The sequence below is a fragment of the Suncus etruscus genome, chromosome 9 (genome assembly GCF_024139225.1).
Source record: "Suncus etruscus isolate mSunEtr1 chromosome 9, mSunEtr1.pri.cur, whole genome shotgun sequence".
Classification (NCBI taxonomy): Eukaryota; Metazoa; Chordata; class Mammalia; order Eulipotyphla; family Soricidae; genus Suncus; species Suncus etruscus.
Window position 1 is genome coordinate 14264618 of NC_064856.1, and position 21625 is coordinate 14286242.

General features: G+C 40.8%; 1 protein-coding gene across 2 annotated transcripts in view; it reads left to right on the forward strand.

Annotated features, from left to right (window-relative positions):
- The window catches only part of PTPRA (protein tyrosine phosphatase receptor type A), a 145130-nt gene that overhangs the window by 94069 nt on the left and 29436 nt on the right, over window positions 1–21625 (forward strand). For both annotated transcript variants that reach the window (XM_049779161.1, XM_049779162.1), the window contains 3 exons: window positions 8238–8322; window positions 9331–9404; window positions 9593–9729. In XM_049779161.1, the coding sequence (XP_049635118.1) occupies window positions 8238–8322; window positions 9331–9404; window positions 9593–9729 (296 nt within the window). The remainder of the gene's footprint in view (window positions 1–8237; window positions 8323–9330; window positions 9405–9592; window positions 9730–21625) is intronic.

Consider the following 21625-nt stretch of genomic DNA (forward strand, 5'->3'; position numbering starts at 1 on the left):
TGTTAGCTGCTAACTTTCCCTAGCAGCTGGAGGAAAGGATTCTTTGGTTCTGCAGGAGAATCTATAACATTGAGTACCATTCCTGTGAAATTTGAACAAGATATTGATGCACACTGCCATTCATATCTCCATTAGATTTTTTTTCAAGATAATCTGTTGAATATAGATTTTGATACATGTATTAAGACTGGAGAGGGAATGACACAGAAGATATTTGGAGAGGCAGTTGTAGGTAAGTTAAAAGCATACGCTCAAACTAGACCATCTGGGATTTGTGTCCTGGATCTTAAACTTATTTACCATTGCTAATTTCCCTTGCTCCATTTTGCCATTTGCAATCTGGCAATAGTAACTTTATTTTTAATTTTGGGTCCCACTCAACTGTTACGCCTAGCTCTGAACTCAGAAATCTTTTCTGCTGTGTGTAGCTCAAGGGACCAAACAATGCCAGAGATCAAAGCTGGATTAGATGTGTGCAAGGCAAACGCCCTTCCCACTCAGCTATTGTTCTGATCTCTGAAATAACAATTATTCCTTCCCTTCCCTTCTCCTTCCCCTTCCCCTACCCTTTCTCCTTCCTCTTTCCTTTCCCACTTTTTCTTTCTTTCTCTTTCTCTTTCTCTTTCTCTTTCTCTTTCTCTTTCTCTTTCTTATCTGTACATTTGAGATTTGCAGATAAGAAATTGGCACAGAGCTATAAGTTCTCTCCTATGTTCTTTTGTTTTGTTTTGTTTTGGGGCCACACCCAGTGGCGCCCAGGAGTTATTCCTGGCTCTCCACTCAAAAATTGCTCCTGGCAGGTTGGGGGACCATATTGGATGCTGGGGATTGAACCGGGTTCTTCCTGGGTTGTCTGCATGTAAGGCAAACACCCTACCACTGTGCTATGGCTCTGGCCCCCTCTCCTACTTTCTTTTTCTTTTTTTTTTTCTCTCCTACTTTCTTGATAGGTTTGATTTTCCTTTCCTTGCTGAGATTTGGGGGGATCTTTGCTGTATCTAAAACATAGATATAATTCAACATTAAAGAGGTCAAACCTAACTTTTATAATAGAGGACTATTCTGATCTGAAATCTTGAGAAAGTTATAGTTGATTCTTTAATTTTCAGAGACTGGAGAATAGTGTAGTTTTTTGTTTTTTTTCTTTAGATTTGCCACTATGTACTATGGACAGTTTGTTTCTGCTCAAGTTTCTTTATCCGTAGGGTTATCATTTGTAAACCTGATACCTTCTGGTATTAAGGTAAGTGAATGATATAATAGTCATATTATGCTTGGTTAGTTCTGTAGCTGCTACATAAGTGCTCAAATATCAACAGATTAATAAAAGTTAATGTTACCTGGTTCACTAATTCTCTTAATTTTTTTGTTTCTAGTTATCCGCTCAGCTAGTAGTCATTAACAGTGCGTACTCAGTTCTGCCTTTGCAGTACAAAACCAATATAATTCATTTCCAATAGCAGCTAGTGTGCTACATGGACTATAGATTCTGAGTTCTAGGCAGGGGTGAACTTAGCCTGAACTAAGAAGCTGGGCTGAGAGACGGCTTAGAAGACTAGCTCTTTGCTTGCACTGTTTGGTATGACTAAAAAAACAGAGAAAACTGGTAGGTTGGTTTATTTTTGAGTCATACTCGGCAGTGCTCAGGGGTTACTCTTGGCTCTGCTCTCAGGAATCATTCCTGGTGGTGTTTAGGGAACCATAAGGGATGCCAGAGGTCAGTTGCATGCAAAGCAAGTGCTGTACCCATTTACTACATCTCTCCAGCTCCCAGAGGAAAAATAAACTGAACTGAGGTTCTCTGCTAGCATGTAAGCTTCAATATATGTCAAGAACAAATTTTTATCTTATATCAGGTGTTTTGCTAAAGTTGCCCTTTTATTTTTTTAACAAACTATAGTTGACATATCATGTTAGCTTTTTTTTTTTTTTTTTTTTTTTGGTTTTTGGGCCACACCCGGCAGTGCTCAGGGGTTACTCCTGGCTGTCTGCTCAGAAATAGCTCCTGGCAGGCATGGGGGACCATATGGGACACCGGGATTCGAACCAACCACCTTTGGTCCTGGATCAGCTGCTTGCAAGGCAAACGCCACTGTGCTGCCGCTGTGCTATCTCTCCGGGCCCCACTAATGTGATTTTTATTGCAATTATTCGGTAAGCAAATAATCGCGAATACTGCGATATTTGAAGGCCGGCCGTGGGCCACAAAATGTTGTACGGAGGGCCGCAAACTGCCTGCGGGCTGCGAGTTTGAGACCCCTGCCCTAGCTTATATATGGCCCTGCAGCTTCAATGAAGTTCCTCTTTGATTGACTAGAGCAGAAAAAACAATTTTGTATTTGGTTTATGGGCCACACCCAGCAGTGCATAGGGGTTACTTCTGGCTGTGTGCTCAGAAATTGCTCCTGGCAGGCTAGGAGGACCATCGGGGATGTCAAGGATTGAACCTCAGTTTGTCCTGGGTTGGCTTCGTGAAAGGCAAATGCCCTACCGCTGTGCTATCACTCTGGTACTAGAATGCAATATATGTTTTTAAAGTTCTTTTATTTCGGTAAATACTTCTTTTTTATGACTGCCATTTCTGATCTTGGTGTTTATGAAAGTCACTTCAGAACTCTGATTGAACTGGATCATTTATGGGAAGGATTACATTCATTGTAGATCTCCCTTCAAGAGGACAAATAGGAATATATAGTAAACCAGGGATCCCATCATAGGATCACTATATCCTGTCACAAACCTACTATTTTTTTCTGTTTTCTACTTTAATTTCTGTGATTGCCTGGAGTTACCTAAGGCACCACTTTTGTTTTTGCTGTCTTTGGGGCCCACCCAGGAAATCCTTTATGAGCCTACTGCGCCTAGCAGTCATAAACAATGTGTAGACTCTGAATTTCAATTCTAATCAAACCAAAACAGGCATGTATGAGGCAATTAGAAGTGTTTAAATAATAGCAAGGTGTTAGATGATATTAAGGGGTTAGTGCTGCTTTTGTTAATTGAATAATGGCATTGTGATTCTGTCCTTGATCCTTACCTGTCTGTGATCCATAATGAGTTGAAATGTTTTATTTTAGCTTGTTTTTAAACTAATCTAGTGGGAGGTCCAGAGGAATAGACTAACTTGGAACACTTACCTTATAAGAGTAAGGTCAGGAATTCAGCTCTGGTGCTTGCTTGTCCCGTGTCTTGGGCAGTCTTGTTAGCTTTGCTATGTGTAAACCTTAGCACTGCAAGCAATTTCTGGCAGTCAGGTGAGCACTGAAACTGAAAACGGGGTACAAGCATCATGATCAGGAAGTTCAACACCCTGGTGAATAATATCACAGCATCCCCAGAGAACTCTACAAGAACACATCTGAACACCACAGTTGAAGGAGCACAGCCCTTGGTGAGCGCTACAGCTGAATGTGTGAATACTGCAGGCTGATGTTCAACATTATACCTGTGTATTCCACTCGTTCCAGGTCATTGCAGTAGAATAGCAAGGAGAATGAAAGTGGGGAATCAAAAAATAAAGTCAGGAGTCAGAGAGATCATAAAAAGGGCTGAACACGAGTTTTGATGCAGGAGGCTCAGATTCTATCCCTGTCACTGTGTGATCTGTTGAGCACCACTGGGAAATTCTGTTGAGCACAGAGCTAGGTGTAGCCCCATGTATTGATGGGTGTGACACCCCCCCCCCCCCCGCCCATAAAACATCTGCTCACAACTTTTGCATATTTCTCTCCAGCTATTGTTTCTTTTCTTTGTGTTCCTTTATGGTAGAAAAATCTCACCACAAAGAAGGAATCGGTATTTCACTGAGTCATCTGTCTTGATTTTATTCCATTTAAGTTTTGTTTTTCTCAACTGAGATCACTCTTGAAAAGGGGCCTAGAGCAATAGGAAGGGTTGGAGTGACAGTATAGCAAGTAAAGCATTTGCTTTACACACATCAGACCCAGTTTTGATCCCTGGCACCACATATGATTCTCTGTGCAGAACCAGTAGTAGGAGATGAGAACTGCCAGGTATGACCCAGAAACAGAAAAGAAAAAGGTCACCAATAGTTGCCATCTAATCAGATTTCTTCATATGCATCCTACTTAAGCTGCTGATAGTATTGAGTTTATTACTTTCTCTTTCTTAAAATACTATCTTCCTTTTCAGTTCTTCGTGACACCTCATGACTGCTGTTAATGAATCAGCTAAGCTGATCTTTGAAAAAAAAATACAAATCTAGTGTTCCCTGCTCAGAACCTTCCAGTCACACTCTATCATCATGCACAGAATTAAATACACACTTTTTTAGCCTCAAATCCTGAAGTTGTCCAATTCCTTTCTACCTTTCCAGCTGAGAGAAAGAGGGGGCGGGCAGGGAGGGGTAAGATTGTTGTGTAAGAGAGAGGAGCAAGACTGTTCTTTTTGAATGAAATTTGCTTAGATGTGGGTGGAGAGAAAGAGAGGAATATTTGTTGAAGAGAGAATACAGGCTTCTCCAGAGTGGAGAAAGATAGAAAAATGTTCAAGGGAGAACACACTTTAAGAGAGCAAACTCTAGCCACATCATATACCAAACATGGTCTTTGGCTATTTCTTGAATCCACGGAGTTCCTAAGGACTGTTTTTAATCTCCCTTTCCTTTCCTGTTGTTGCTATGACTGGAAATTGGACGCATTTGACTGCAGAATTTGCATACTACTGTTGCAGTACTCAGTATGGTTGCAAGCTTTTTAGTGGAAATGTTTATACACTTGGTTATAGAGCACTGGAGAATGCGCTCTTTACTCTGAGACTGGGCCTTTTGACCTTATACCTGCAAGGTAGGCCATCTGCTGCTGATTATACCCAAGTCTTTTATGGTCTATTCTCTGCCTAGAAAGGTCTTCACCTAGATTTTAGAATAGTTAGTATTCTCTTCCTCCCTCCTTTCTTCCCTCCCTTCCTCCTTCCTTTCCTCTTTCCCTCTTTCCTCCCTCCCTCTCTCCCCAATGCTCAGAGGCTACTTCTGGCTCTGTTCTAAGAAATCACTCCTGGCAGGCTCAGGAGACCATATGGGATGCCGGTATCACCAATCACCTGGGTCTATCCTGGGTTGGCTGCGTGCAAGGCAGCTGTACTATCGCAGCTGTACTATCACTCTGATCCCCAAATAGTTCTCTTATCCACATTGTTTGCTTGAGTAAACTCAGAGACCTTCCCAAATCACTCTAAAATATCCAATCCCCAACTCTCCTCTTTTGTTTTACATGCTTTTCTACATAGAACGTCTTCCTGTATGAAATGTGTTTACTAAGAAGCTGAGTCAAATGAAAAGAAAATGTCTTTCATTAGATTTGTCATTTTTTGGTATCCTTGATTATAAAGTCACCTCACACACCATATTTCCAATCCCAGGTAACAGGTCTGAAATAGAATTGCTGCACAAATAATTAAGACCAGGCTGAGGGGGGCTGGAGCGATAGCACAGCAGTAGGACTTTTGCCTCACACGTGGTTGACCCAGGACAGACCTGGGTTCCATCTCAGGTGTCCCATTTCATCCCCAGAGCCAGGAGCGATTTCTGAGCACATAGCCAGGAGTAACCTCTGAGCATCACCATGTGTGGCCCCAAAAAACAAAAAAAGAAAAAAAAAGAGCAGGCTGAGGATGAAACACATGTAGTCTAACAATCTTCTATATTGTATGGAGAGAATTTTGCCTGACATACTGTCATTTTTTTTTTTATTGAGTATAGAGACCAGCCCAGGTTGCAGAGTAAGAACAAATAACTTAGGCTATACTGAGCCAGTCCCACCCAGATTTACATGTAAGACTATCTCTGTTTTGAGGTAAAACCAAGCTATAAACAAATAGATAGAAAGGAACCGGGGATGATCTTTGTTTTGGGTAAAACAAGGTATAATCTAACACTGGATGAGCAGCTAAATGGAACTCTGAGGGTAAGAATCAAGCAAAATAGATTTTAAAATTTCTGAGCACTTATCCAGGAGTAACCCCTGAGCATCAAACGGGTGTGGTCCGGAAAAAAAAAAAACAAAAAACAAAAAAATGGGCCCGGAGAGATAGCACAGCGGCGTTTGCCTTGCAAGCAGCCAATCCAGGAAGGACCAAAGGTGGTTGGTTCGAATCCCGGTGCCCCATATGGTCCCCCGTGCCTGCCAGGAGCTATTTCTGAGCAGACAGCCAGGAGTAACCCCTGAGCACCGCCGGGTGTGCCCCCCCCCCAAAAAAAAATAACAAAACAAAACAAAACAAAAAAAAAAACCAACTGTTTCACAATCTAATTGTTGTGATAAGTTAGCTATGAAGAGAGACATTGAGGGGCCCGGGAAGGTGGCGCTAGAGGTAAGGTGTCTGCCTTGCAAGCGCTAGCGTAGGACGGACCACGGTTCGATCCCCTGGCATCCCATATGGTCCCCCCAAGCCAGGGGTGATTTCTGAGCGCATAGCCAGGAGTAACCCCTGAGCGTCAAACGGATGTGGCCCAAAAACCAAAAAAAAAAAAAAAGAGAGAGACATTGAGAAAAGGAAAATACAATCTTTCTTGTATACGGATCTTTGAGGGGACAGTATTGGATATATAGTCCAGAGCACTGACCTTTACATGGGAAAACTTGTCCCCCCTTTCAGCAGGATGTAAATAGAGAAGTTCATTGCAAACTAAGGCTGGTGGTGTAGTTTGCGGCAGTGGCAAGGGATTGGTGAAAGTGTAGAAAGATGACTATCTAATGAACTTCCACAAAAAAGGAAAAAAAACTACTGTATTTTCTGAGGACTGGGCGTATAAGACGACCCCCTAATTTTGCAGTTAAAACATAGGTTTAGGCCTATATTCGCTGTATCAGACAGAACGTTCCTGTGCTGCAACTGTATGTACCACAGTGAGCCAATCACAACAACAAAGGTTCAGAGGTTATACTGTAATAGACTTTCTCTCTGACTCTGGACAATCTGAGCAGGCTTTTGACAGTGTAGATTCAAGTTCAGAACATTGTCTAATTTGCATGCATAAAAAGCCTGCTTGGATTGGCTGAGTTAGAGAGGCAGTCCGAGCAGCCTTGCAGTGATTGGTCCCTTATCATAGGCACCTTTTCTGACAATTCCCTGGTGGCGTCAGTTAATCTCCCCCACTACATGAACCAAACAACACCCCATCCTCGGACCCTAGCACTGAACCACCAACACGGTTAGCTGGGTTTTGCCAGAAGTGGCCCCAGATCTCCTGAGTACTGTTTGGGAGCCCCCAAGAAAGAGATTTGGAAACACTGCGGCCTGATTTTTTTTGTTTTGGTTAGTGGCATATAGAAACATTTTTCGGGATATACTCAGCGTATAAGACGACCCCCGATTTTCGGTTGACTTTTTTGTTTCAAAAGTCATCTTATATGCCGGAAAATACGGTAAGTCTTATACTGGATGGAAATGGAGCCAAATCCCATAGAATGCAGGAAAGGATATCATATCTCCATGTTAGGCATTGCAATAGTTGGGATTATGATAAAAGTGGGAAAAGTTAGAAAAGTATAGCCATGGGCCATAGAGTGAATCAAAGGGCTAGAGTTTATCATTCCCATTTGGTGTCTTGTGTTTAATCCCTAGCATCTCAGGGAACAACTAAGCATCCTACCAGGAGTAAACCATAAACTCAGGATTTATGCCCCAAAAACAAAAAAAGAGAAAAGAAAATACCCAGCATTTTTTGATGCATGTTACCTAAGATTTTAATAGTGTTTCTTTGTCTAAATTAGGAACAATATCCTCTGACTGGAAACCATTTAGATATATATATCTATGGCAGTTGTCCTTTCTCTTCCTCTTTTTTTTAACCTCTAGATGGAATCTACTTAGAGCAGATTCTTGTTCCCTTTCACAAGCTTGCCATTAGGATTTCATGTATTCATGCTTTAAAATATTTGGATTTTTTTAATGTGTTAAGCCATGCTATAGGCTGTTTGCAGTGAATAAGACAAAGCTTCTGCCTACTGTGAGTGAGTTTTTATTCTAAGAGGGAAACAAATCATTGTGCATGTTAGATGGGGTGGGGTAGGTCTGTGTTCCTGGGTCCTCACACTGCTTCCCTCTGTTAGGGTGGGTGACAACAGATTTTGTATTTATACTTCTCTTACTATCATTTTGTCCTTGTCTGCTATCTACAGAAATATTAAAACTTTTTTCCTTATAAGAGTGTTTCCCTCAGCTGCTCACCTCTTCATTTCACATAATTCTAATATGTTTCTTTCTCTTGATTTTAGATGAGACACCAATTATTGCAGTGATGGTGGCCCTGTCCTCTCTGTTAGTGATTGTGTTCATTATCATAGTTCTATACATGTTAAGGTAAGCAAGTAAATACATATATATAATCTTAGATGCCATTTTGGTGGTACCTCAGTGTCTCAGTGTGTAAGAAGAGTGATAGGAAAGGGAGTGTAATGAGTCTTATTAGTATTTTGCTTAAAGGCTGGAGTGATAACACAGTGAGTAGGGCATTTGCCTTGCTTGCAGAAGACCTGAGTTTGATCCCTTGAATCCCATATGGTCCCCTGAGTACTTCCAGGAATGACCTGAGTACAGAGCCAGAAGTAACCCCTGAGCACTGCAGGATGTCCCCCTCCCCCACCCCCAAGAAAGCTTAAAATTCTACTTAGATGAAAATTTTAGCTAGAGGGCTAATACAGCTATTAACGTACTTGCCTTATGTAACTGACACCCCCAGCACTGCCTATGGTTCCCTAAACCCTGTCAGATGTGATCCCTAAGCACAGAGCCAGAAGTAATTCCTGAGCACAGTTGGGTGTGTCCCAATAATAAACAGTAAAGCCCTATCTTCCTCTTGATCCTGCCCTTTTCCCTATCTATTCAACTCCTTTTCAACTAAAGTCCAAGATAGAAGAAACCACAATCTTCGAATTAGGGAAGGATGGGCATTTCAAAATACTCAAATCTGGGGCAAAATGATAGCACAGCAGTTGGGTGTTGGCCTTGGCACACTGCCAACCTGGTTTCAATCCCTGGCATCCCATATGGTCCCCGGAACCTGCCAGGAGTGATTTCTGAGCAAAGAGCCAGTCAGTAGTAAGCCCTGAGCGCTGCTGGGCGTGGCTCCCTCCCCCCCAATTCAAATCTTCAATAGTGTAGTTCAGCAAGAACCTACTTTATTTCTACTTGAAATTTCCTTAGCCCTGGCTTGCTAAACTGAACCATTTGAGTCATTTCTGATTTGCTTTTCAAGGTCCTGTACGATTATTAAGATGATTTTTTTAAAAGCTGAATTAGTAGAAATACAAAGGCTTGGCTTCTCCTTCCTCTATGCTTAGTTTATCATTGTGAATTTTTTCTCATTAGGTTTAAGAAATACAAGCAAGCTGGGAGTCATTCCAATTCTTTTCGCTTATCCAACGGTCGCACTGAAGATGTGGGTAAGCCACCCCTAAGACATGAGCAACCTTCATAGAAAAGAAAATCAGAAATTGGGTTCCTTGTCCTTGGAGAGAGCATTCTTAGCTCTTTGAGTCCTATTCCATGTGGTATAATTTCCAATTTAATCTTGAGAAAGAGTTGAGACCCTGGGTACCTGACAAACCTTCTTCTCTTTTGTGCACTGCAGAACCCCAAAGTGTACCACTTCTGGCCAGGTCCCCTAGCACCAACAGGAAATATCCACCACTGCCAGTGGACAAGCTGGAAGAGGAAATTAACCGACGAATGGCAGATGATAATAAGCTCTTCAGAGAGGAATTCAATGTGAGTTCTTTATCAGGATTAGTATACCAGCATGGGGAAGGCAGACATAAGGTCAGACCTTTGGGTCATGAGGTTGTAAACAAGGTGTCTAATAGGTGAAAGGTAGGAAATTTTTGCCAGTGTAATCTGAATCCTTTTCTGTGTGATCATTGACAGAAAGTGAAAAACAATTCGCCTCACCTTTCTCATTTACTTACCCATTCACCTATCCATCCATCCATTCATCATCTCATCTGTTATTTTTTTGTTTGATAACTTACCAGTGCTCTAATATGTACCAGGTAGCATATTTATGAGGATCAAGAATGAATCCAGTTCCTACTTTATCAGGAATCCACTGTCCAGTATGGAAATACCAACAAAGTAATTCTGTAAATTCAAGCAGCAGTTACAGGGCATAGAATTATTATGCATCAACAAGAGGTGGCCTTTTATTTTTTTAAACTTTATTTTTATGGGCCTGGAGAGATAGCACAGCGGCGTTTGCCTTGCAAGCAGCCGATCCAGGACCGAAGGTGTTTGGTTCAAATCCCGGTGTCCCATATGGTCCCCCATGCCTGCCAGGAGCTATTTCTGAGCAGACAGCCAGGAGTAACCCCTGAGCACCGCCGGGTGTGACCCAAAAACGGAAAAAAAAAAACAAAACCCTTTATTTTTATTATAAATATTTAAGCACCATGATTATAAGCATGTTTGTAGTTGGGTTTCAGTCATAAACAGAATGCCTCCTTTCACCAGTGCAACATTCCCACCACCAATGCCCCCCTCCTTACCCCTGCCTGTATTCGCGACAGGCACTCTACTTCTCTCTTTTAGCGTCCAGGGTAGGGACAATAGGAGTAGATAGATCATTGTGGAAAATGCAATCTAGTGACTGCAGAAAACAAGTCCAATCTCGTCCTTGATACTTAAATCTGCATTGGGGGAGGTTGTTTGTGTTTTGGGTCACATCCAGCAATGCTCAGGGGTTACTCGTGACTGCTCTCAGGAATCATTTCTGGCAATTCTGGGAGGACCATATGGCATGCTGGAGATTGAACCCAGGGTAACTGCATGCAAGGCATGCGCCCTACCCACTATACTACCTCTCCAACTCAAGTCTGCAGTTTTTATAGCCACTCTCAGTAAAATAAGACCTGTTTGTTTCTCTTATCAGTTGGTGATCCCAGCCTACCAATTTTGATTTCAGATCAGAAAATTGTACCTCCTTAAAGGAATGTTATTTCAAATGAGACCTCGTTAGAGGCAAGTGCAACAGGAAAAGGATGCGGAAGAATCCAGATACCAGAAATATCAGAAACTATTAGTAATGAGGATAGGTGAGGAATATGCACATTAATTAATTAAATACTCCACAGTAGTAGTTAGAGCTGAAACTAAAAGAGACTGAACCAGGCCATACATCTTATAGTCTTGTCATGAAAGACTAGAAAGTCTTGGACTAACCAGATTTGTATTTTGGAACAAAATTACTCTGGTTTCTGTATTGAGTATAGCACCTGGGGAGACCAGAGTAGATTCAGGAAATATGGGTGTAATTGTTTTTTTCCTTTGTGTTTCCTTTTATCCATAAGGAAAATGCAGGAAAAGCTTCTAGAGATTCCCCTTGATGCATATTTCATCTTAAATGAGTCATAGAATAGAACCAAGAATTGGAATTGAATGAGATTATGACTTTTTTTACAATCCAAAATTTTTGTATTTGGGGGGGGGGGGGTCACTCCAGGCAGCGCTCTGGGGTTATTCCTGGATCTTTCCTCAGAAATTGCTTCTGGTAGGCTTAGGGAACCACATGGGATGCTGGGAATTGAACTAGGGTCAGTCTAGGGTTGGTATGTGCAAAGCAAATTCCCTACTGCTGTGCTGTTGTTCTGGCCCCAAAATCCAGATTATATCTCAATCATATGGATAGGCATAGAACCCCATAAAATAGGACCTCTTTGGGGGCGGGTAGAGGGTTTGGTCATACCTGCAGCGTTCAGGGGTTACTCCTGGCTCTGCGCTCAGAAATTGCTCCTGGCAGGCTCTGGGGACTATATGGAATGCTGGGGATTGAACCCAGGTCTGTCCCAGGTTGGTAGCGTGCAAGGCAAATATCTACGAGTGGTGAGACTGCCGCACATGCTGTGTTTCTAACCCTTACGCAGACAGATCTGATGAAGGGGGTAACAATGGAGAAATAATAGCAAGACACTCAGGACAAGATTTATCAGATTTGTAACTTTTCTCTCTTTTTTTTCTTTGTTTAAAACAGAAAAGGTGGAAATGTAAGATGAAAGAGGAGAGAGAGAGAGAGAGAGAGAGAGAGAGAGAAAGAGAGAGAGAGAGAGAGAGAGAGAGAGAGAGAGAGAGAGAGAGAGAGAGAGAGAGAGAGAGAGAGAGAGAGAGAACCTCTGATCAGTTCTCAAAGCATCAAACTTTAAATTGTATACATATCAGGGGTCTCAAACTCGAGGTCCATGGGCCGTTTGCGACCCTCCGTAAATATTTTGTGGCCCTGCCCTAGAGGAATTTTTTTTGTTTTTCTTTGTTTTAGTTGATTGGGTCACCCCCCCCCAATGTTCAAGGCTTACTACTGACTTTGCACTCAAGGATCACCCCGACTTTGCCTCCTGCGGCCCCCAAGTAAATTAAGAGACCCCATTCTCAAAACAACCAACCTTTTCCATATCTTAAACATATCACAATTTTTTTCATAGATTTCTCTGAACATAAACAGTTGTGATCTAGAGAATAAAAAGGACTGAAGTAGTATATGCAAATTTATGTCTTATTGAATCCCCTAACAGTTGGTGGTAGGGATTTGAAGTCATTTAGATATTTCATCATCAGAGCTCAGTGCTAAGCTAGGGAAATTGATCACGCTGACAGGATCATGATCTTGTCTTCAAATGTAAAGTTTTCCATGATGAATCTTCTGTTCAGCCTTAACTACAGACATTTAGAATCTCATATCACAACAAATGTTTCTGTGACATGTATCAATTAGAGAACCTTTTCTGATCACTTAAATAAATCAGCACTGGGCTGGAGGAAAGGATGGACCCTGGTTCGAATCCCAGCATCCCATATGGTCCCCAAGCTGAGCCTGCCAGGAGTGACTTCTGAGCTCAGAACTAGGAGTAAGACCTGAGCACCGCCGGGTGTGATCCAAAAACCAAAAAATGATAAGAAAATCAGCACTTAGCGGCCGGAGAGATAGCATAGGGCCTTTCTCTTGCATGCTACCAACCCAGCATCTTATATTTTCCCCTGAGCATTACCACGAGTGATTACTGAGTGTAGAGCTAGGAGTAACCCCTGAGCATCAATGGATATGACCCAAGACCCAAAAATTGCTCTTCAAGTCCTATCAGTTTGATATCATCAGCCTAGTTGGATGGTATCACTTGAAACTTAAAATTCTAATGAGCCAAGATCACAGCAAGTAGGTGTTGAAGTGGTTTATCACTGGGACTACTCCTGCTGTGAGAAAGGAAATATGCTTCAGATAGTCTTTGTATAACATAAATGAGAAGAAAGACACTTGTTTGCTTTATTAAGAGTATTTTGTTTGCTTTGTTTTTGGGCCACACCTGGTGATGCTCAGGGATTAATTTGAGCTCAACACTAAGGAATTACTTCTAGAGACTGGATGGGTTGCCATGGGATACTGGGATCAAACCCAGTCATGTAAGGCAAGTGCCCTGCCCACTATGCTCTCACTCCAACCCAAAAGCTATCTTTCTGTTTATTTTTGTTTTTGTTTCAAACCCAGTAGCTCTCAGGGCTTACCCCTGGCTCTGCTTAGGGATCATTTTTTGTAGGTTTGAGGAACCATATGGGGTGCCAGGGATACAACCCAAGTTGGCCATGTTGCAAGGCAACTGACCTGCCCACTGTACTCTCTCTCTCTCTCTCTGGCCCTCAATTAATGCTATTTTCGAAATATTGGGCATTACAGTAATCTGTAGGAAAGAATATCTGGTATTCTTTGCTTTATAGCTGTATACAGCTTTGCTAACCAATAGTTATTTAACAACTTTCTACATACCATCTCTAACCACAGGTATTTAAATTATTTATCTCATAGTTACTGTGTAACTTTTAAGTTCTGTAGCATTTAACACCTCTGACTCACCTACAGATTAGGCATTTTCTCTAAAATGTTGCTTACTTTTATTTGCTCCTGCTGTTTATCCATTATAAAATTTGGGGCACAAAAAAGGTGGGGTGGAACAATAGCACATGTTCAATCCTAGATGGACTCTAGCTCAATTCCTGGCATCCCATATGGTCCCCCAAGCCTGCCAGGAGCAATTTCTGAGCACAGAGCCAGGAGTTACCCCTGAGTGCCATTGGCTGTGACCCAAAAAACAAACAAAAAAAGTAAATAAATAAAATAAAATAAAATTTGGGGCTGATAATAGGTATTCTGGGGGCTGGACAGATAGTACAGCGGTAGACGATTGCCTTGCAGTCGATCCAGGACAGACCGTGGTTTGATTCCCGGCATCCTATATGGTCCCGCATTCCTGCCAGGAGTGATTTCTGAACACAGAGCCAGGAATAACCCCCAAGCACGGCCAATGTGACCCAAAAACAAACAAAAAATAGGTATTCTGTCAGCTTACCATAGATATCTATTCCAAACATACATTGGAAAAACAAATAATTCCTTTTTATTTATTATTATTTTTAGTTTTTGGGTCACACCCAGAGGTTACTCCTGGCTCTGTGCTCAGGGGGATCATATGGGTGTCAGGAATTGAACCCAGGTTCATCTCAGGTCAGCCACGTGCAAGGCAAATACCCTACCACTGTACTATCATACTAGCCCACAAAACAGATAATTCCTAATGTGAAACAAATCTAGACTAAAATTCCTGCCATCACTTGGCACACAAAGACTACATTCTGACTAGCTCAGATTATTAGCATCTGGAGTTCCCAGAAATTAGCTCAAGGTCAGAACCCAATAGATCCCAAAAGATATATTTCCAGGGGCTTAAGCAATAGCACAGTGATAGGGCTTTTGCCTTGTATGCAGCTGATCTGGGACGGATCCAGGTTTGAACCCAGCATCCCATATGGTCCCCTAAGGTCCCCTGAGCCTGCCAGGAATATGTCTGAGCTCAGAGCCAGGAGTAACCCATTAGCGCCACTGGGTGTGGCCAAACCCCCCTCCAAATGGATGTATTTCCAGATTCACCAAGATAAATGGTTGCAATTGTTTTTATGTTAGTTTTATGTAAGGTTGATATGTCATAATAGGGTTCTTTCCTTATATATATCACTGAAAGGTGATGGGTCTGACCTCAATGAAAAGGGACCTTTTTTTTTTTTTTTTTTTTTTGGTTTTTGGGCCACACCCGTTTGACGCTCAGGGGTTACTCCTGGCTATGTGCTCAGAAATCGCCCCTGGCTTGGGGGGACCATATGGGACGCCGGGGGATCGAACCGAGGTGAAAAGGGACCATTTTTATACAATTCATTCTAATCAGACCTGGGCTGGTTCAACTTGGCTTGACTGCCTACTATTTTCATTATTGGAAACTTCACAATGAATAATCAACAACCAGAGATTTGTGAACCTGATGACTGTCACCTCTGAGATTCCTTCCATTACATTAAAATAAAGAATCCTGTTTAAGGGCCGGAGTGATAGCACAACAGTAGGACTTTTGCCTTGCACACGGCCGAGCCAGGACACCCAGGTTCATTCCCCAGCATCTCATATGGTTCCCCAAGCCTGTCAGGAGCTATTTCTGAGCACAGAGAAATAACCCCTTCGTACCACTGGGTGTGTCTCAAAAACAAAACAAAAAAAGAATTCTGTTTTAGGGACCAGGAGCTTACATGAAGCTGACTCCCAAGTTTAATTTCTAGCATCTCCTATGGTCTCCTAAACTCAGTGCCAGAAATAGCCTCTTAACACCACTGGAAGTGGTTTAATCTACCCTGTTCCATTCCTGAAAGGAGAATTCTGTTTTGAAGTCAGTGCTTTCCTCTGCATTATAAATCAGAGTACATGTGCATTTCATCAGGAATATGGTTAAAGTGTCAGAGAGATTGAGTCTGTTGGATTCTATGTAATACTGTTCTCTAATGTGCCATAATTTTTTTAGTTTTCCATTATAGCTTAGTTATTTATTCTAGTTTCCTTGGGCTTGCCTTATTTACCATACGATAACCAAATTTTTGACAAGGAAAAAATAATGCTCTTCCCTTTATTTATTTATTTATTTATTTATTTATTTATTTATTTATTTATTTATTTTTGAGGTCACACCTGGCAGCGCTCAGGGGTTACTCCTGGCTCTACACTCAGAAATTGCTGCTGGCAGGCTCAGGGGATATGGGATACTGGGATTTGAACCACCATCCTTCTGCATGGGAGGCAACACCCTACCTCCATGCTATCTCTCCGGCCTCACTCTTCCCTTTTTAGTATAATATCTTCCAAACCTATATCAACAACTTATTTCTGTAATTTTGATTATCCAAATCAGTGAATTCCTATGGTTTCTTTTGGGTATTAACTCTTTGCTTTTCTACCTTGCTACTGTATATTACATTGAGGATCAGGTTATGCTTGATATCACTCCTGATCATCCAGGAGTGATGAGATGGGTATGAGCCAGGGAATAAGGTCAGAGGTTCATAGAGTATGTTTTGCGTGCAGGAACTCCTGGGTAGATCCTAGTACAGTTAGTCCCCCAAGCACCATCTAGTCTGATCTAAAAAGAAAAAGAGAAAGTTGGCTGTCAACAGTTGTCATTATGAAAACTAGATTAAGAGCCACATCTGTCATTGCCCCTCTCACTCTCCTTTTCTTTTTCTCTTTTTTCTTATATTCTAGATAGGGGCTCCCACCTTTTTCATAGAACCATAGAACTTGAGTCATTTTGATTTCTCATATTTTTATGTCTTTCAAATTAAGAAAAGGAAAAAAAAAGTGGTTTGGTCCCCAGGGCCAATCAGTCTCAGGAGCATTGAATGGGGAGAGAAAAAAAAATGGTCATATCTAAATACCCATCCTAAAGTCAATGACAATAGAATAAAGAGACCCAAACTACAGCAAGCTAAACACAAAATGAACCTGTTACACTGGTAGTCCTGGAAGGTAGAGGTAGAGGTATGGGATGCATTCTGGGAACTAGGGTGAAGGGAGGTCAACACTGGTGGTGAGAATGTCCCTAATGTCACTAAATGTCTGAAATACAACTGTAAAAAACTTGTAATTCACAGTGGTCTCTTAAAAATTAAAAAAAAAATTAAATGTCTAACTACTTAAAAAAAAAACTACTTACACAGATTTTTGTTTGTTTTTAGCCACACCCTGTGTTACTTCTGGCTCTGTGCTCAGAAATCACTCCTGACGGGCTCAGTACCATATGGGATGCCAGGGATTGAACCTGGGTCAGCCAGATGCAAGGCAAATGCCCTATCCATTGTGCTATCTCTCCAGCCCCTTACACAAAATTTTTTTACACTATATAAAGAGCTTCTATAAATATGTGAGCTAAAAAGGAATCATTGCAATAGGAAAATTTGTTGTTCTCAGAAGAAAATAAAATTAACATGGGGCCGGAGAGATAGCATGGAGGTAGAATGTTTGCCTTGCATGCAGAAGGACAGTGGTTCGAATCCTGGCATCCCATATGGTCCCCCGAGCCTGCCAGGAGTGATTTCTGAGCATAGAGCCAGGAGGAACCCCTGGGCACAAAAACAAACAAAAAAATTAACAGATAAAAGCTCAAAAATTGTTTTCTGTTCTGTTAGCCAGTGATAGATAGATTAAAACTAACTATTATTTTGGATCTAAAACATCTTTTTAAAAATACCTTGTGTTGGTAAAGGAATGGAGTCATTATACTCATAGGTACAGGAAAATAGTATAGGACAATGATATGGCAAATTCTAAATGCTTAGTCTAAGTCTATCTGACCTAACTTTTAAGATCTGACAAAAAACTCAGGCACTAAGGTATATTTGTAGGAGGATGTTCATGGCATTATTATAATAGCAGAAAAATGAAATAAAAAGCATTTTCTAAGCTGGAGTGATAGTACAGCAGGTAGGGCATTTGCCTTGCATACAGACAACCCGTTTTCAATCCCTGGCATCCCTTATGGTTCCCCTCAACCCACTAGGAATGATTCTTGAATATAAAACCAGGAGTAGACCCACGAGCACCAATCAGCATGATCTCAAAATAAAAGCAAACATAAAAAGCATTGTTTTTCATATAGTAAAATCATTTCTTGCATCTATTATTGATTTATCTCTTTTGTGTGAATGTGTGTTTTGTTTTGTTTTATTTGTTTTTGGGCCACACCTGGCGGTGCTCAGGGGTTACTCCTGGCTCTGTGCTCAGAAATTGCTCCTGGTAGGCTCAGGGGACCATATGGGGTGTCAGGGATCGAACCCAAGTCCATCTCGTCGGCCATGTCTAAGGCAAATGCTGTACCACTGTGCTATATCTCCGGCCCCTAATTTCTCTATTTTCATTAAAATAAATGTTCAAATAGATCTTCAAGTCATTTTGTTAAAGGAGAAAACAGAGAACTATCCATGACATAATTCCCTAAAATATAAACTGGTGGCAGGGGACAGGGATTTGCCTCATATATAAAAGCATATGCCATGCATATGTAAGCCTCAGGTCATATCCAGCAAACATACCCCTTCATATAGCAGTACTTTTTTTTTAACTTTTTATTTGTAATTGTTTATATTATTGTTGAGGTACTCAGGAATTATACCTGATGGTGTTTGGGAACCCTATATATAGCAGTACTGGGGGTGGCCCCTAAAAAATAATATTTGTGTTTGATAGCACCATTTTTTTTTTCTGTCCCTTGGATCACACCCAGTGGCCACTACTAGCTCTGCACCAAGAAATCGCTCCTGGCAGGCAGGATGCCCCACCACAAGGCAAATTGCCCCACCACCTTTGGCCCCAATAGCACCATTTTTTAAAGTTTAGAAAAGTACAGTGAATTGTGACCTATAACCTACAGAGGAGCATTTAAAGGTAGAAGAGGCATGATAGAACTTCTACTTTATATCAAATTATTTGACTTTCTTCAACAAGCATAATCTTCTAGAACATTTCTTAAACCTAAGTTAATATTGTGACTAAAAGCTAATGGACCTCTGCTCTGGCATAGTACCTATTATGCTTTAATGGATACATACAATGTAGAATAACGAGTTGATGTTCTCAGTTTGAACTGTGCCAGGAGTCTTGTGGTCAGGTCTTTGTAAAAATTAATGCCACTAAATGGGAATTTGTTCTGGAGAAACACTGGACCATTGGAGTGAACAGCTGAAGGAATAGGCCCTGGAACTTAACAGCTGTTTACAGATATTTAATAGGCTACAATGAGAGTCTTTAGCATTTTTGTGACTCCCCACAGTTGGTGAAAGTTTGAGGTAATATTAAGTTTTAATCTTATAGAGTTAATAAATTGGAATGTTTTTACTCTCCAGCATTTATTATATAAAGAAGTGTTGAAGTTTTGTTTTGTTTTTACAAGAGTCACTTTAAAAAGACAGTTTGGGGGGCCGGAGAGATAACATGGAGTTAAAGGCATTTGCCTTGCATGCAGAATGAAGGTAGTTTGAATCCCGGCATCCCATATGGTCCCCCGTGCCTGCCAGGAGCGATTTCTGAACAGAGAGCCAGGAGTAAACCCTGAGCGCTGCCGGGTGTGACCCAAAAACAAAGACAGTTTGAGTTTCTAAAACTTCCAGGGCTTTAAAATTTTTTAATTGGAACCTAAGAGGTAGAGATTAGGATAGAAGAGAGGGATGGATAGTGATGGACCCAGTGAAAGATAGTTAAAACCTGTATTTGAGGGGCCGGGCGGTGGCGCTGGAGGTAAGGTGCCTGCCTTACCTGCGCTAGCCTAGGAGACGGACCGCGGTTCGATCCCCCGGCGTCCCATATGGTCCCCCAAGAAGCCAGGAGCGACTTCTGAGCGCATAGCCAGGAGTAACCCCTGAGCGTTACCGGGTGTGGCCCAAAAACCAAAAAAAAAAAAAAAAAAAAAAAAAAAAAAAAAAAAAAACCTGTATTTGCAAGATGTGACATTTTCCCTTTCCCTTGTTTAAGATCCCATATCTTAGTAGAAACAGTGTATTCTTGGATTTTTCCGGTGAAGAACACATGAATATATAATCTAGTAATAGGACTGTGTAGCATCTGAGTAGTGAAGAGACAAAACAAAATCTATATTGATAACTTATCTCAACCCAAGTCCTATGGGAATTAGCAAGAGCTATGTCAGGAGCTTTGGTTCAGGGGAATGGAGGTTCAGACTTTCTAAGTGGGCAAAGAAAGCTGTCATTTTAATTTAATTCTATTTTAATTTAATTCTATACTAGTCATTATATTAGTGAAATACAAAAGAAGTTGCTTATCTGAGTGTTGGGTTCTTCTAAACAAAAATGTTTCAAGCAGAGATGGAAGGCTTTGGAAGGTAGTAGATTCCTTAACTAGAGTGTCCCAGTACTAGTGACTATTAGGGCTAGTATTTGCAAAGGAATTCAAACTTAAAAGAGATGAGTTCTATACTAGAGATCTTAGGCATCCCAGTTAGGCATGAAAAGAAAAGAAGTGAAAGGTAGAGCCAAGAAAGGAAGAAATAAAATAGGCATTTTTTGCAAAGGAAACTATTATCTCAGAAATCCAGCGACCCATCAACTAAATTATTAGAATGAATACATTATTTTAGAATTAAAAAACTGAAGTATCAGTGCTTTTCTATACATAAGCCACAATTTAAAAATCGAATGATTAGGATACCATTTACAGTAGCATCCACAATGTAAAAACCTAGGATTAAATTTACAGAACTAGATTATCTGGAGAATGATAAAAAGTATTTGAAGACATTAGAGGGAAAAAAGCCTAAATTAGTGAGGAGTGACCAGTGGCTTAAAAGATATTGTAAAGATGTCATTTCTCCCCAAACAGATATATATAGATTCAATGCAATTCCAATAAAATTCCCAACAAGCTGATTCTAAAATTTATATGGAGGAGAAAAGATTCAACAATAGCCAAGACATTCCCGAAGAAGACAAGGTGAGGATACCTACCTTACCAGATATAAAGAGTTATTATAAAGTTTAGTAAATAGAACAGTTTTATGTTGATACTTAGATAGATGGATTGACCTATGAAATAAAAACAGTCCAAAAGCAGACTCATGTTTAAATAAAAATTAACACAGAAATGCTATTTTGGTGGGTGAAAGTATGGTCTTCACAATAAATACTGCCAAGACAATCATAATCCTATGGGAATGAATGAAATTGAATTCTTTTTTCACACAAGAAAATCAATTCCAGTTGGTGTAAACTTTGAAATTTAAAGGACAAAATATTAAAATGTAGGGATAGTAATGTAGGAAAGTATACTTGTGATCTCACAGTGGAAAGTCCTAAAAATATGGATAAAGGTAAAAATTAGCAATTTAACTACTTTAAAATTTATAATTTGTAGCAGGAGCAATAGTGCAACTGGTAGGGCACATGGTCAACTGGGATTTGATTCTCTGCATCCCATTTGGTCCCCTAAGACCCACCCACTGCCTCAGGAGTGATTCCTGAGAGCAGTCAGGAGTAACCCCTGAGCATCACCAGATATGCCCCCCCCAACTTTATTTTTCATAAATAAATAACATAAAATGAAAATGTATTTCACAAACTTGATAAAAGATATATTAGCACCACTGATAAGGAAGGAGATAAGGATACAGAATATATAAAGAACTACACCAAACTGGGCCTTGTGTGATAGATAGCACATAAGATAGGGTTCTTGCTTTTTATGTGACTGACATGAATTTGACCCCCAACATCCATATTGTCCCCCTAAGCCCCACCAGAAGTATAAATAATA